The 14,299-nt window shown below is 49.5% G+C and overlaps 1 protein-coding gene across 2 annotated transcripts in view; it reads right to left on the reverse strand.

Moving 5' to 3' along the window:
• Nucleotides 1-10,983, reverse strand: part of PIK3R5 (phosphoinositide-3-kinase regulatory subunit 5) — a 28,537-nt gene extending 17,554 nt beyond the window's left edge. For both annotated transcript variants that reach the window (XM_085298308.1, XM_085298307.1), the window contains exons 1-3: nt 10,882-10,983; nt 1,887-1,987; nt 244-312 (exon numbers count right to left, since the gene is read on the reverse strand). In XM_085298308.1, the coding sequence (XP_085154434.1) occupies nt 244-312; nt 1,887-1,987; nt 10,882-10,978 (267 nt within the window). In that variant the 5' untranslated portion in view covers nt 10,979-10,983. The remainder of the gene's footprint in view (nt 1-243; nt 313-1,886; nt 1,988-10,881) is intronic.
• Between the last annotated feature and the right edge of the window lie 3,316 nt (nt 10,984-14,299).

A 14,299-nucleotide genomic window follows, 5' to 3' on the forward strand; every position in this document is an offset into this window, starting at 1 on the left:
GCAAAGATTAAAAAAATGGGAGCTCATTTTCTTCCACCTCTCTTGGTTTGTGCAACAGTTGTCTAGTCTTGATCCCTGTAGGTCTGTACTGGATCTTTTCTGAGATGAATTGATCAAAGCAGATCTTTCAGCTGAAAACTACCCAGATTTACGTGACAGTCCTGYTCAGTTCCCATGGGGCCCCAGTTCCCGTACCTCCCACGGAGTCAGGGTTAAACCACATTCAGCAGCCACAGGACTTACATACAGGACCGCATAGTAGAAAAGCGGTGCCAGTGGAGTTACAAGATCATAGTCGCACTTCTCCTGGACCTGTAGGAAATAGCCCAAGGGGAGAAGGATGAGCAGGGCCTCCTTGCCTCGTGTGTTACCCAAATGCTTCCTCCAAGGAGCCAGGGGATTCYCCAGTAATGCCAACGTGCACCCAACCCTGCATCATCACATCCCTATCCTCGTCCGAGTGGAAGTACTTGCCTCCAAGGGGAAATAACCACGGAARCGCAACAATCCACACCAACTGGACAGCAGGTCAGCACATGCTTCCTCTCTACATTTCCACTTGGGAAGGTGTATGAAGCTGAGTGCCCAACCCTCAGACACTTTCAATCTTTGCGGAGCTGCACAAAATTTTAGGAAAATGACTCAAAGGGGGCAGTTCGGAGATGTAAAGTCAGGCAAGCTGCTAGCCCAGCCCCTGAAAGCAGCTTACAAAACTAGGCAACACAGTGCAAAATCAGGCATTTTTGCCAGTCTTCACYGGTGAAGAGCCAGCAGAATTATTTCACTGGGGGATATGGTGATGACTCAAGAATACACTTGCAAACACTATTTCCCCCCATTTCTCAGCAGAGCACAAAGTGGAATATACACCCAATGTTKTCTGYGATTAGCTCAATTCCAGCCATTAARAAARAAGAAAAATCAGGTGGRGGAGGGAGGGGAAGGTGCCGGTCTTATTAKTCTGCATTGGTTCTTTCTCCCACATTGCCATGTTTTCCAAACTTCCTCTGAAGCCTGGCAGCTAGACCACATTTCTTCCATGAAAAATGAAAGGCAACGTTTATCCAATCATCACATGAATCCCAGTGCTGAGGCTTTAGCAGAAATGCCAGCATTTCCTCCCACATCAAGGGATTCCTCAGAGGTCTTCCCAGCTGCGTCTTGACRTGACCCTGCTTAGCTGGGCCACATTGCACTTYTCCCTCATGCAACRGGATCACGGCAGACTGATGCRGTCGGCCCCCCCGCGTCTTGCCTGYCTGCTTCGCTTGACCTGCCCGTTGCTGCAAGGCTGACCTGCGCTCAGCAGGGCAGCGCTCGCTCACGGTCCCTAACCGACAGCAAGTCCTAGTTCTGCAGGAAGCCGAGCAGAGCCGTGGCAAARTTTCCATTAAAAACAACAGGAAACCTTCAATTTGCTCTGAATTGGACAAGCGACTCCCACTAYCAGGAAGGCAGTTGGAAGGTCAGATCCATCTATGTAGCGCTCCCCCTGGGAGGGCTCCGTCCCCAGCATCCCAGGAGCCAGGACTCAAGCAGCATGTTGGGAACCCAAACCTCTTCCCCTGGCACCTGTGGTGTGATTCAAAGAGCAGCTCAGGCTTTCCCTTGCAGCCACCGTGCGCGGGATGTAGGGAGCTGCTCTGGCCAGAGCTGACACTGTCTCAAACCTRGTAGCAGTGGGGGCTGATGAAATTTCCATCAGATAAGGCAGATCTTGTAGCCTTACCCAGCTCCAGCGATACCAGTAGAGAAACAGCAACTAAAGAGCTAAGAGCACATATATCCATCATGCACCCATAACAAACGTCAGTGAAGCAGAAAAGCATCCTTCGAGCCAGGACACAGCCAGTCTCCCCCCTCCTCCCCAGCGGCCATGAGCTCACCTCTTCAGCTTTGCTGAGGATTTTCTCCACGAGGATGAGGTAGTTTCCCGCATCTCGGCTGACCAGCTCCTGAAGGCTCCAGCAGTTCAGACACAGCCCAGCTAGGAGGAAGACAGAGAGCAGCCACGATTCACCCCTGGGTTCAACAAGTTTACAGGAGGGATGCACARTATGAATGGGTCAAGGCGAAGGTGTTTGACGCCTGTGTGGTGTAACCGTAGAGGAAGAAACCATATGCCCTCATTCTGAAGGGTTCTTATCTCTGCTGATGGTTTTATCTTGGCAGCATTGCATTATGCCCAAGCGTCATCCTGCTGTTACTCACACAACTGAACACATGTAGCTTGGTCTATTCTCTCCCCCCTGGARAGAGGTTAATTCACCAAAATCCCTGCACTGCTGCATGCCTACAGCAGAGGTCAAGAGGGACGAGTGTGACACAGGCTTAACATGGTTAAACATGCCATTTCCCTTGTGGGAGTTTCTGAAGGCAAAAAATCCTATCTTAGCACAGAAAGCTTGCTAGTTCCATCCCCTAACCTGCTGTGTCCTGGCTCAAATGCCCCGTGGACATTATCACAACCTCTGGATCTGCCCTGGAGATGCATCACTCCCTGCACACAACACCTCAAACAAGACCCAGGCCTCAAATGTGGCTGCAGAGGGGTCATGGGCTGCCAGGGCCACACTCAGGAGGTACCACACTCTCATTCCTGCCAATCAACTGCTTCCATCCTTCAGCATCATAGCCTGCTCCCCCCTGTGGATGCAGTCACCAAGAAATGAAGACAAGTTGGAGCAAGATGACCTAGACACTGTCACCAAATCATCAACCTATTCCTAGAAGTCATTGCAGTGAAAGTTCACATAAGAACTTTTATTAAGCCTTGCTAGCATTTATTCTGCCTCCACATCCCCTCAAAAGTGTTATTAAAGGTGTGTGTACATACGTATTATATAGATAAATAAATATAAATATACACATATAAATAAAAAGATGAAGAGAGAGGGAGAGAGAGAGAAACCAGATATGGAAAGAGGAGTGTTGCCATGAAAAGGGATGGAGGATCCTTCACCCAGGTTGATCAAAACCCTCTTTGCCTCCATCCCCAGGCAATTGTTTCTCACTGCTGGGACATGACTTCCCTCCTCAATGTAACCACACAGCAAACRGCCCTCACTGTTTGTCATCTCCAGGGATTTTATCATCAGACCAAGCAGATTTAGTGCTGACATTGCCCAGCTCRGCCCACAGCGCGATCTGGATGGCATGAGCATCAGGGCTCCTCCACACTCAGTCAATGCGAAGCAAAGAGAAGAGAAACAGAGCATCTCTCGTTGCAGGGAAGCGGGGCTAATGATCAAAGAGGAGAGATAAATATAAATCCAGCTATGCTCAGCTCACACGTTCTATTAAATCGCACAGAAATGTAAGAAACGCATCAGCCCTTGTGTGCTGGCTGCAACATTGGAACCAGCACAGAAAAAAATACTGCGAGTTGGCAACACTTCCCCTGCCAGTTCCAAGCTGCCTTTGGAAGAAGGCCGATGACAAGATAGRCGATATTAGTGCTAAGGTCACAAACACAATCTTCATTTGTCTCCTCCATGAATAAACGTTCCCTCATCATGACAAGTACTGTTATTTCTATAGTTTTATGCCTAGCTCATAGTTGAACAAACAGGGCAGGGCAGGAAAGCCCCCCTCCCCCACTGCCATRCAACATTTTACTTTCAATGAATCAACATTTTCCAGTAGAGAAAGATCCTGTCGGAAAGTTTCCAGGGAGCTCCAATACACTCACTTCAGGTCTGAGGCCAGAGAGAAACAGCGTCGTACAGCAGTTCCTCCCTCTGCACAAACATACACGCAAATACATCTACCAGCTGCCTCATCTGCAGCCACCAAATYGGGCAGGGGATCACTGATAACAGTCTGCAACTTCATGGCCAAGCATAAGCATACGAGCAAGATTAATTACAGTTGCAATTTTTAATTAAAAGGCAATACTATCTGCATCTTGCTGGGTTTGTTTACACCCAAAATGTTCTCAGTGTGGCCTCATATTGCAATACCTAGCCTACAAAGGCACAACCACAGCGATTTGCCAATTCAAATATGTTCCTGTTTTCCTTTGAACCACTTTCCTCTCCTAAGTCAGCGTAATTGCGCAGAGTCATGACTCTGCTCTGGACTCGGCTCCAGCAGATTGCTCAAGTAAATCAATATTGTCCTAGAGTGTGGCATCCTCCAGGGAAAGCTCCAGGGCTTGTGAGATTTTTCAAGAAAGTAACTGTCCCAGCAGAAGCTGTCAGAGCTGCCRGGAACTTTGCTGAACTCAGCAGGCAGCGGTTGGGCTAACACAGCTCTGGGGACACCTTGGACAACCCACCCTGCATTGCCTGCGTGGTCGGCACAGATTTTTTCCAGCCTCGTTATACGCGGGAGCCAGAGCAAGCCAGGCCATGCCGGCTCCTTGCCGGCACAAAAGGAGAGGTCTGGCAGTACGGAGCAGAATTAGCAAGAGCGGTAGGGCTGGATTTCATCTCTGTGCATCGCCAGACGAGGAGAACGCTGCTTCCTGCACGAGTGTAACCACAAACACAAATAGCCCAGCAAGACACAGGCTCTTTCCTTCCTCTCAGTTCTAACGCGAGCGGAGGAAATTGATTGCAGCAGCGGCTCGCTGTGCTGTCCCGGACCGAACAGCATTGAGGAAGACACGCTGGGCTCCCTCCTCAGCGAGCAGCCGTGCAAACCCGCAGTGAACAGGCCTGGGGAGAAGGGAAGGTAGTAGGGACATGGGGTGGCCTCAAGGGAAGTATTGCAAATATCATACAGGCCTGAGGTCTCRCAGGGCATTTCTGAATCTTCTACGRGAACCAGGAGCTCAAGCACAAGGACGTGGCAATGGTAAGTTTGAGTGACACATCAGTGTAATCGGAGGAATTTCAGTTTAACACGTGGTCATGCCAAGGAGCCAGGGATTACCCACAATCCAAACACTTCCCCGAGGCAGAAAGCTGCAAGGGTCTGAGCTCCTAAATTTGGCTAARCACCATTATTCGAGCCAAGAAACAGCTGAGCCCTTGCTAAAAGCACTCTMAAAGACAAAACATTCTGGCTCTCAAATCCCCAGACACAGTATATAGAGACCACGAGGCAAAGCAAAGCGTCCAGTGCCATCAGACATCAGTCAGGACAGGAGAAGGAGACCTCGGTGGGAATTGCCTCCCCTCACCACTGTGCCTTCCCTCCGCGCACAGCCCAGGCGAGCATCCGCTTCCTCGGTGCCATGAGSAGAATCAGTCCCTGGAGCCATATTCCTTGCAGGCAGACTAAAGGATATTTGAGCATCGAGCGTGATGCTCCTCCCTGTGCAGGAAGGAGCTGCTTCACGGTAAAGTCCTGCTCCATCCTCCTGGGGGGCCGTGCTGGGCACTGAGGACACGGTGAGTGTTGTAGCGTACGGAGCGGACTTTTACGACCTGCAAAGCAGCATCGTTTTTAATCCCAAGGGCCAGGAYAGGCCAGGAGAGACTGCAGGCAGGTGAGAAACCAAATCCAGAGTTATATTTGCATGTTCTTTCCTGGTCCTCATCGTATCCAAGCAGATGGATCCCGCTGATGGTCTGCTGCGATAGCAAATCATGGTGGGTCAGGTCACAAACAGCAAGGCCAGCCTGAGGACAAGTGGTTTTCACCACACCAAACTAGTACAGGGCAGTGGCACTTCTCAGTGCAGAATGGTTTTCCTCAACCCAAGATGTTGAATTTTTACATGCCTGACCTCAGCAAGTCACCAAGGCAATGAAGAGCGACAGGTTTTATTTTAAAATCGAGGGTGGGATTGCYCTCTGGAAATACCCTACGAGTTCCCTCGCTGCCTGCAGAGGAAACCAGCCCTGTTAGACCACGCCAGGCATCCTCCCTGCGGCCGGCAGCCGCCTCGCTGGGGCCTGCGAGCGGAGGCCGCACGCCGCGGACACGCACAGAGCTTGAACCGCTGCCAACCTCGCTCCTGGACTTTGCACTCGCCTTTTAATTCTTGCAGAACGGTTTCTCGCCGCGGGACCTGAGGGAGGACCCAAAGCAGCGGGGTGCTCGTGCAGCTTGGGATGCCCCCGGATACCTCCTCAGAGCCCCTGCAGCAGGGTCGGCAGAGGGGAGCTCTCGCCCATCACTCTCAGCTGGAGCCCTCTTTTCTGTTAGTCTCTCTAGTGAGTGCTGGAAAATCCTGCGTTGGTGGGGAAGTCCTCTTCATACCTGACTGATCTAACGTTATTAGCGAGAAGGGTTTGCATAGCTCGGTCAGGTGCCTCTCAGCTGGGGAAAACAGAAAGCAAAATCACATAAGCAAACCACTTGATTTAATATCCTAGAAGAAAGCGGTCCGTCCGAGCGCTGCCTGCAAGGAGCGACCTGCTCTCTCCCTGCTGCGAAGCCGAAGCGATCAGAGTGCCGATACGCTCGTCACAGGCGAGCTCYGATGCTGCCTAGCAGAGGTGGCAAGATCAGCCCTTGCAAATGTGCCTGGCGCAGGGGGCCGGGAACCAGAACTCCTGCGCTGTAGCCCCCAAGCTGAACGGGTTTGTCACACGAGGCATCGGAGACCTCCCGGCAGGGTCAGGCRAGCAGCTGAGAGACCACACGCATTTCTCTTTATACGCGAAGAAAGAGTCGGATCCATCTGCTCACAACACAGGAGGCTTCACAGCTCGCAGCCTGGCCATGGACAGGTCTGGTTGGTACACACGGAGCCGCAGAAGTGGGACAAAACCCTGGTTATCCCAACTGTCCGAACAAGCGCAGACCAGGATACCTCCGGCATGAACCCCAACCTAAATCGCTGCACCTTTTTTTGCAGAGAAGAAAAAAAAAAAAGAGGCAGCCCAGTGCAACATAAGGTTCACTACTAATATGCACCTCCACTACCCGATCTGGAGAAAAACCTCCTTTGGAAGCCCAGAACCTCGGAGCAGGGACCCAGCACAGCGCTGAGCCCAGCCCCAGCCCGCACGCAAGGCTGCAYGGAGGCGCTAGCGTAGTGGCCCACGAGCCCCCGGCACACACGCAGGAGAGGAGCTCCGGCACGCTCGGTGTTTTCGCTTTGATCGCTATCGGTGTCAACCAAGATTACGGCATGGTGCCTCAAGCCGAGCRGCAGCAGGGCGAAGGCCCCGTGGGCGGCTTCGGAAGGATGAGGCTTAAAGATTTCTTTTCTGAGAACTGTACCGAGATGCGCTCTCCTCCCAGAGCRGCTCCTTCCTGAATTTGGCAGCTGTGGTTGAAATTTCCCCTTTGCTGCTCTTTACAGGGGGCAACTGTCAACTMAGAAAAAGAAATAACAAATGCACCATCTCCCTGCGCCCATGGACTGCAAGACAGGCATCCTCCTAAGCAGCTCCTGGTGCTGTCAGAGGTGATGCAGGGTGAGCGGGTGAAAAGAAAATGAAGAGATAACTCCATTTCCTCCCTCCCCCAGCTCCCAGTCCCTTTGTTTCCACTACACCACTGCTAGCACCGTAAAAAATACGGTGATTTTCTCCYGGGGGCTGCCCAGAGGGACTGCAAAAGTCTCACTAGTTAAAGGAACGGGGGGAATCTAAGGCTCCCTCAGGCCCACTCCAAAGGGGGAATTCGGCCCCATGGGAAATGCACAGGAATTGCTTTCCAAAATCAAGCACTGAGCTCAAGAAAATATACCCTGAAAAGAGCCATTTACCTGCAAGATAGAGCACACAAAGCAAGATTTCAGTGGACCCTGGACTCCAGAGTCAAACCTGCTGCTCCCATTTCCCAAGTGGTGGCTTTGAGCCACCTGCACCATAGCACCTTTTAGGGCTGCATCCATGCTTGGCACTTCATAGCTCCTCCCCCCACCCCCGCCCCCGCCCAGCCTCTGCCTGCTCCAAGGTTCATTCACAAGTTCTGCAGGGTGCCAGGACAAGCATTTCTGACATGCTTTTTAATCCAAAGGAAAGCTGTCGGTGGCCCCAGGATTGCGAGCAGCTCCATGGCTGATCGTTGTCCCCCAGACCCAAAAACAAGCAACTCCCCATCATGTGCCAGGATGTACGTGCCAGTATCCCAGTGCTCTTGGAGCAAGGCCCACCACAAGCTRAGCACACGGCTTTTGGAAATGACTTCTGCCCATAAGGGATGGGCTGTCAGCTCTGAGGCACAGCGCAGCCTGGGAAGGGCAACCTGGATTGCAGCCATCACAGAGTGGTTGAGGTTGGAAGGGACCTCTGGAGATCATCTAGTCCAACCTCCCTGCTCAGACAAGRTCACCTACAGCACACTGCCCAGGACCATGTGCAGACAGCTTCTGAATATTTCCAAGGATGGATCTCAGTGAGAAAATCCATGGCAAGGCTGGGGTAATGAGTTCAGAAGTTAAAATTTGCAGGGTGTAGAAACAAGCACACCTTAATTCTGCAGGTATTGCTGGAAGTACTTCAGACCTTGCATTTGGTTACTTTGTTACTAACCTGGAGACTCACCATAGAGATTTCTGTTTATTCCCCATACAGATATTTATCTGACTGCAGTCAAGCAGTGCCGTACATTTCCTTAGTCAGAGCTTAACAAACCGAACACCCRGCATGGAACATCAAACCCTCTTCTCGGTCCCTGACCTGCCAGCATCCTTCATCCTTCCTGGCTTGCACACCCCCAACTCAGAGATACAACAGYACCTCCCCATCTCTGTTCCACACACCACTGCTTAGGCACATCCACACTCCCCATCAGCTCCCGGTCCACCACGATCTCCCAGCTCTTTTTGCACCTCCGATTCCCTGGGACAGCATCTCCATGCCAGCGGTGGCCTGACCTTGGCTGGACCATCTCCTCCGCAAAACGCARTTTCACTGCTCACTAGCAAGCCCCTTGCCCACCCAGCAAACAATAAAGTTATTTTTCTCCCTTTAGCATGCTCTGATTTTATTATCACTTCATGAGCAACACAGAGGAAGGCAAAGAAGCAGCCATCTGAGGTTTCTACAAGGAAAAAGACATTCTTTTCCATTGCTTGCCTATCACAGAAGGTTCCCACCCCCAAGTTAGACGCAATTAATTTTAATTTGGTTCCTCCAATAAATCAAACAGTTCAGGAAAGATTTTCTTCAGGCAACTTTGGGTWGGTGCTAATTAGCCCACAGACCCTACCACGGACAGGCTCATGGCGCAAAGCTGTGATGGTCAGAGTGTTCCCATTTTGCCTGTTTGCCAACTTCACAAACCTCAGCTATCCAGTCACCTATTTCTGCGGGGASATGACCACGTATCGGAAGTGATTACTCAGTCGTTCTGGAGCAACCGCCTGTAAAATTATTGCGTAAAAATAAAGCATTAAATAATTCAGAAAAGAACAAAATTCTAGTGAGGCTCCAACCCAAAAAGCTGCAGTCTGGAGTGCATTATTTTACTGTCCAGAAGTGGTGAAAAAGAGAGGAAAGCAAATAAATTGGGAAATAAACATGATATAAGAAGTTAAAAAGTGGAAAGGAGAAGGCACGGTTAAGAACAGGATGAAAGGATGTATTAAATATGAGGAACAGAGACTTGCCTTAAATGACAGCCTAGATCTGATACAAGACGAGGATAAAACCATCACTTGTAATACAGGAAAAGCAGAAAATTGAAAACATTTCTGCTCTGTTTTTGAAAAGAAATAGGACTCTTTATTAGGGGGTGTACATAGATATCTGTATTATCCTCTTTCTTCCCAAATCATATGTTATTGCAATAACAAAGTATTTCCTATTCCAACTGCAACTGAGTAGGATGTGAAACAGCAGTTCTTCAAAGGAAACATTTTAAGAGTCAGCAGGACTAGATAACCCACATCCAAGAGCACTAAAAGAACTGGCCKAGAAAAGTCCGCCCCAGGGGTGGCCAGAAAAGGTACTCTCAAGACAGCACAGTTATTAACATTACATCCACCAACAGCTACAGAAACCRGGGTCTGTTGGTCACACTGAAGATTTTTGGCAAGAATACAAATGTGGCTGATGAAAGAGAACTTTTTGATGTGAAAAATGTCTGAGATTCTCCCAGGAATGCCAGGTCATTTTGCCAGACCCATAAAGCCTACATGAAGTGGACCGAAAACCAGTAGGCTGATAGATAGCGGAAAATCATTTGGAATGGGGAATCATCAGGCTGTTTCTAACAGAGGCCACCACGAGCTAATCGCAGCCCCACAAAGTCTTACCTTTGCTAATGAGCTGGACAAATTATGGAGAAGTCATTTTTCTAAAGGCTACCCCAGTACAAACAACACTGAGGGCCTGGGATCACATGAGGGTGAAGTTTGTGAGTGACACAGAAATTGATTAATTATAATTACGGGAAGAGACGAATTACACAGAGCACAACRAATTGCTTGAAAAGGTGGATGCCTTTGAACATGCGTTTTAACAGTGCCAAGAGCAAGGTCGCACTTCCAGGAACACCAAACRTAGGTCACATTTCAGAGATTGCTTCCCACAGTGTGGGGAGACCAAACATGGTATCTGAGCTAGATTTAAATAAAACAGATATAACTCCTGTTTCTGACAATGCAGAGACATTTGCATCAAAGCAAGGCAAGGCTTGCTGGTTAAACAGAAATACTTCGTGGTGAAAAAGACTTYCTTCTCTTTCCAACTCAGGCGGGGATGACTGGCAGGATGCACAACTACTCTGCCAGGTCTTTCTCTTTGCAAGGCCTAATACAAATTGCTCAGCATCTTGGTACATCTTCCTATTGCAACAAAAAGCACAGGAAGATGGACTGGGCTGGATCCAACTCTAACTTTGAACCTCAGATGAGAAAAAAGGCCTCCAAGCCCCCAGTAATCCCAGCAAATYACTCCTAACCAAGCGCTCAGGCAGGTCAGTAACAGGAGAATAAATCATGCAAACAGAGACAGAAGAACAGAAGAGCCTGGCCTTATCAAGGCTGTCAGGGAAGTGAGAGTGGCTCAGGGCCATCAGATCACCTACCAGCCCATCTGCTGGAGACAGCATCTCTGCTAAGCCCATGTAGACATCTTTCCAGTGCATGATAGATCCTGTCTTCTGTGCACGTGGTGTGCTGCATTTTAATTCATCTCCTAAACAGAGAGAAGGAAGAAAGTTAGCTTACCAGGTCTTTAATTAAGAGCAAGGAAGAAAGCACTGAAACRCTTTCCAAGAGCAGACAAGATGGTCCACGTGATGTCCCTGTTAGTGACTCCTGGCAACCTTTGCACCCCRAAGTCAAAAACGTGCCCCCTCTGGTAGCTATCATCTTCCACTCTGCTCCCCAAAACAGCAAAGAAAAGRAGGTGCACACATTCGTGACTCAATTGCTAGCGAGGCCAATGGGCTTGTAGTCCCCTCCGACCTGCCACATGCATGTCGGCGTTCTCATAATTTCCACCAGCAGGACCAAGCAAGTCTCACTCGTGTTTGTGGCAAGGAGGTAATCTTGGGTTAGTCTCCATCGAAGATAACACCGCAAGAGATTAGAACTGCAACATTTTGCAATGGGCTTGGACGGGAAAAGAGACAGAAGACTCCAAGCTCCTACTGTCTACATTATGCGGAAATTATTTTTGATGGCTCTGATGTCCACTCGTGGTAGTTACAAACCTCACGTGCTAGTTGTACACCAGCAAGACCAGCCAGGAGAGCTGTGGATGCTGCCTCCGTCACTGTCACTTTGCTGCTGTGCAGTCGACAAGAAGAAAAAATCCAGGTGCCCCTCTCGCAATGCAGGAAAACACTGGGAGGACCAAGCTGAGCGTGTTGTCAGCCCAAACGCCAGAGGATGTTGTGAAACAGTGGATTGCAGGCCTGGCTGCCCACTTTTCACAATCCAGCTCTCTGTGTCTCACCTCTCCTCCAGCGCTCAGAGTACAAACCTAATCCTTGTGCTGGCAGGATTGTGAGGAAGATTCTATCCCACCCCATTCAAAAGTACTAGCCCGGGGCCCTGAAAATAAAATCGGCTTGCCCAGAACATTTCAGTACAGCAGCAGCCACACACCTGCCTCTTCTGTGAGCAAAGGGATTCCCAGCAGAGAGAGATTTCCTTCTTCCCTGCAACATCAGCTCCGCCATCCACACGGACATTAGGCACACACCTCTCTCAACATGCAGGGAAGAGTTTCTCTTCCAGACTCTTTGCTTCTTGGTAAAAGCTACACAAATAAAAAAAAAAAAAAAAAAAAAAAAAAAAACAAAACAAAAAAAAAAAAAACACTGACAATGCTAGAAAAAACACCAGCTGAGGGGGTCTTTGCTTTCATCCAGGTCAGTACATTCCTTTACTCCTGCCATGTGCTCCTGCTCAGACTGCTCCCAAAGCTCCCCCAAAATACTTGATTCTCTGTTTATCCTGGTGAAGTTTGATTCTCTGTGTACTTAGTGGGAGCTGGGTCATCACAGCTCCTCACCTTCATCCCAGCAGAAGGGAAAGCTGCTGTTATCTCAGCAGAGCCTCCATCAGGTCCCTGCTGTCCGCAGCCTCTCTGCTGCCTTCACGGCCTGGGAGGTTTTTCAGCACAGCCACCTCTGTCAGCGTTTCATTCCTGGCAATTCCCTGGGATGGCTCTGTAAAGCCATGTCCCTGGGGCTCCCCAACAGCGGAGGGAGCTCAACGAGCCACATCCAGCCCTGTTGCTTGGCCCTTCTGGTGCTCGAGAAAAGTCACAAATGCCTCCAATCAAGTCAAAACCAAACCCACAGCAAGGAAACACTGACCTGGCAAGCGCAAGCTCTCTCCTTCACCCTGAAGAGGCTCATGGACTCCTCCTACTAATTTCCTACTGCCTCAGCCTGTAACTCCATCTTGCCGAAAGTTTTACACATCCACAGAGTCCGGACGAGCTGTGCCTGAGAAGGGCTCTTTCGAGGTGCGCAGCACTGAATGAGCAGAGAATCTGTACATCAGCATCTTAGTCATGACTTGTGGCAAGAGAAAAGCAGTGACTAAGAGCCCAGCATGACTCATAAGCACCCTTTACAACACTCAACTTGCAAAAATACACTCCCTTGCATGTCAGCGTGTTTTAGAGCACAGCTCGGTCATCAGAGGAGACCATGCTCCCGTTCGGAGCTAGCAGAGCACAAGGCAGCTACCACGCCARCCCAGCGACCCCTTCCCTGAAGCCTCTTGTGTGCCAGCAGAGAACATGCAGGTAATTTAAGGGCAAAGCATTACAGACACAATATCATAACTTTCAAACCACAAAACACAGATTCTTCGTTTGTTATTTTCCTTAAGCAGATCACATATAGATCTAAACTTTTTCASCTTGGGCGGTGTTTCTCAAAGCATCTTTCATGAGAGGGGACTCGGTTTGTCCACCACAACCTAGCAGAAAYTTCAGTCTCTTCCACTGTTTTTTCCCCAAACTCTCCCTTCCTTCCCACCCATGCTGTGTGAAATGACAAGGCAGGGGACAGTTCTGCAGGACGTAATCAGACTTTCCAAATAGCTCTGTTAAATATCTCAAGAGCACTAGAGAAAACCAAGAGCTGAGGTCAAGTTTTTTTAAAGTGTTGCAAAACAGCTATCTATGAGGGTGTTTAAGTGCTGAGCATCTCTGGAAAAAAAAATGGCTCCTCTTCATCTCTCTCCAACCAGACTCCCAGTAACAGAGCTACTAAATCAAGACCTCCTTTGGCAAAACTGCAGGCGGGTTTGTGAATACACCTGTGCAAGGCATTTGGTGCAGGTGAAAGGGACCACGCAGACACTGTGCAGTAAACTGCCTGTGGTGACATTTCACAACACTACCAGAGCGAATGCCGAGAGCAGTCATGCCCCAGCACCCTTCTGGGATGCCCACGTCACCAAGGTTCACTGTCGCTGCGCATTTCCAAGCAGAACAACATGTTACAAAAGATGAGGGTTTCCCTGCCTTCTCCCCATGTGTCAAGTACCTTCCTGTGAGCCAGCACAAGAATAGCCCAGGGAAGAAAAAGGGGTTTTGAGGGATGAATTAGGACAAAATCATGGAGAAAAGAATGAGAGGTCTTCCAATATCAGGTTGTCACAGATCCCCTGACAGCAGCTTGGGGGGCAGTGTGATACAATGTACAGGTATCTACTCAACCCCTATATGAAGCCTCTAGAGATATTGCTCGTAGGAGGTAGGAAGGGAGGGAACATCACAATAGTTTTGAGGAACATTGTCTGGCAAGGACTAAACACTATCCTTGAACAAGGCGCTCACTATTTCTCTTTAGAGAGCATGTTTGCATATGGAAAGTGTGGCTCAACTCCACCACCTCTCCTGCCTTGCATAGTCATGATAGCAGTTGACCTCAGCAAACAGAAAGGTTTTATCCCCTCCCTCCAACACACACATACACACACACACACACACACACACACACACACACACCACCAGTGCATTGGATCCCAGACTTA

Source organism: Rhea americana, unplaced genomic scaffold (assembly GCF_003343005.1).
Source record: "Rhea americana isolate MKP2758 unplaced genomic scaffold, rheAme1 scaffold_138, whole genome shotgun sequence".
NCBI lineage: Eukaryota > Metazoa > Chordata > Aves > Rheiformes > Rheidae > Rhea > Rhea americana.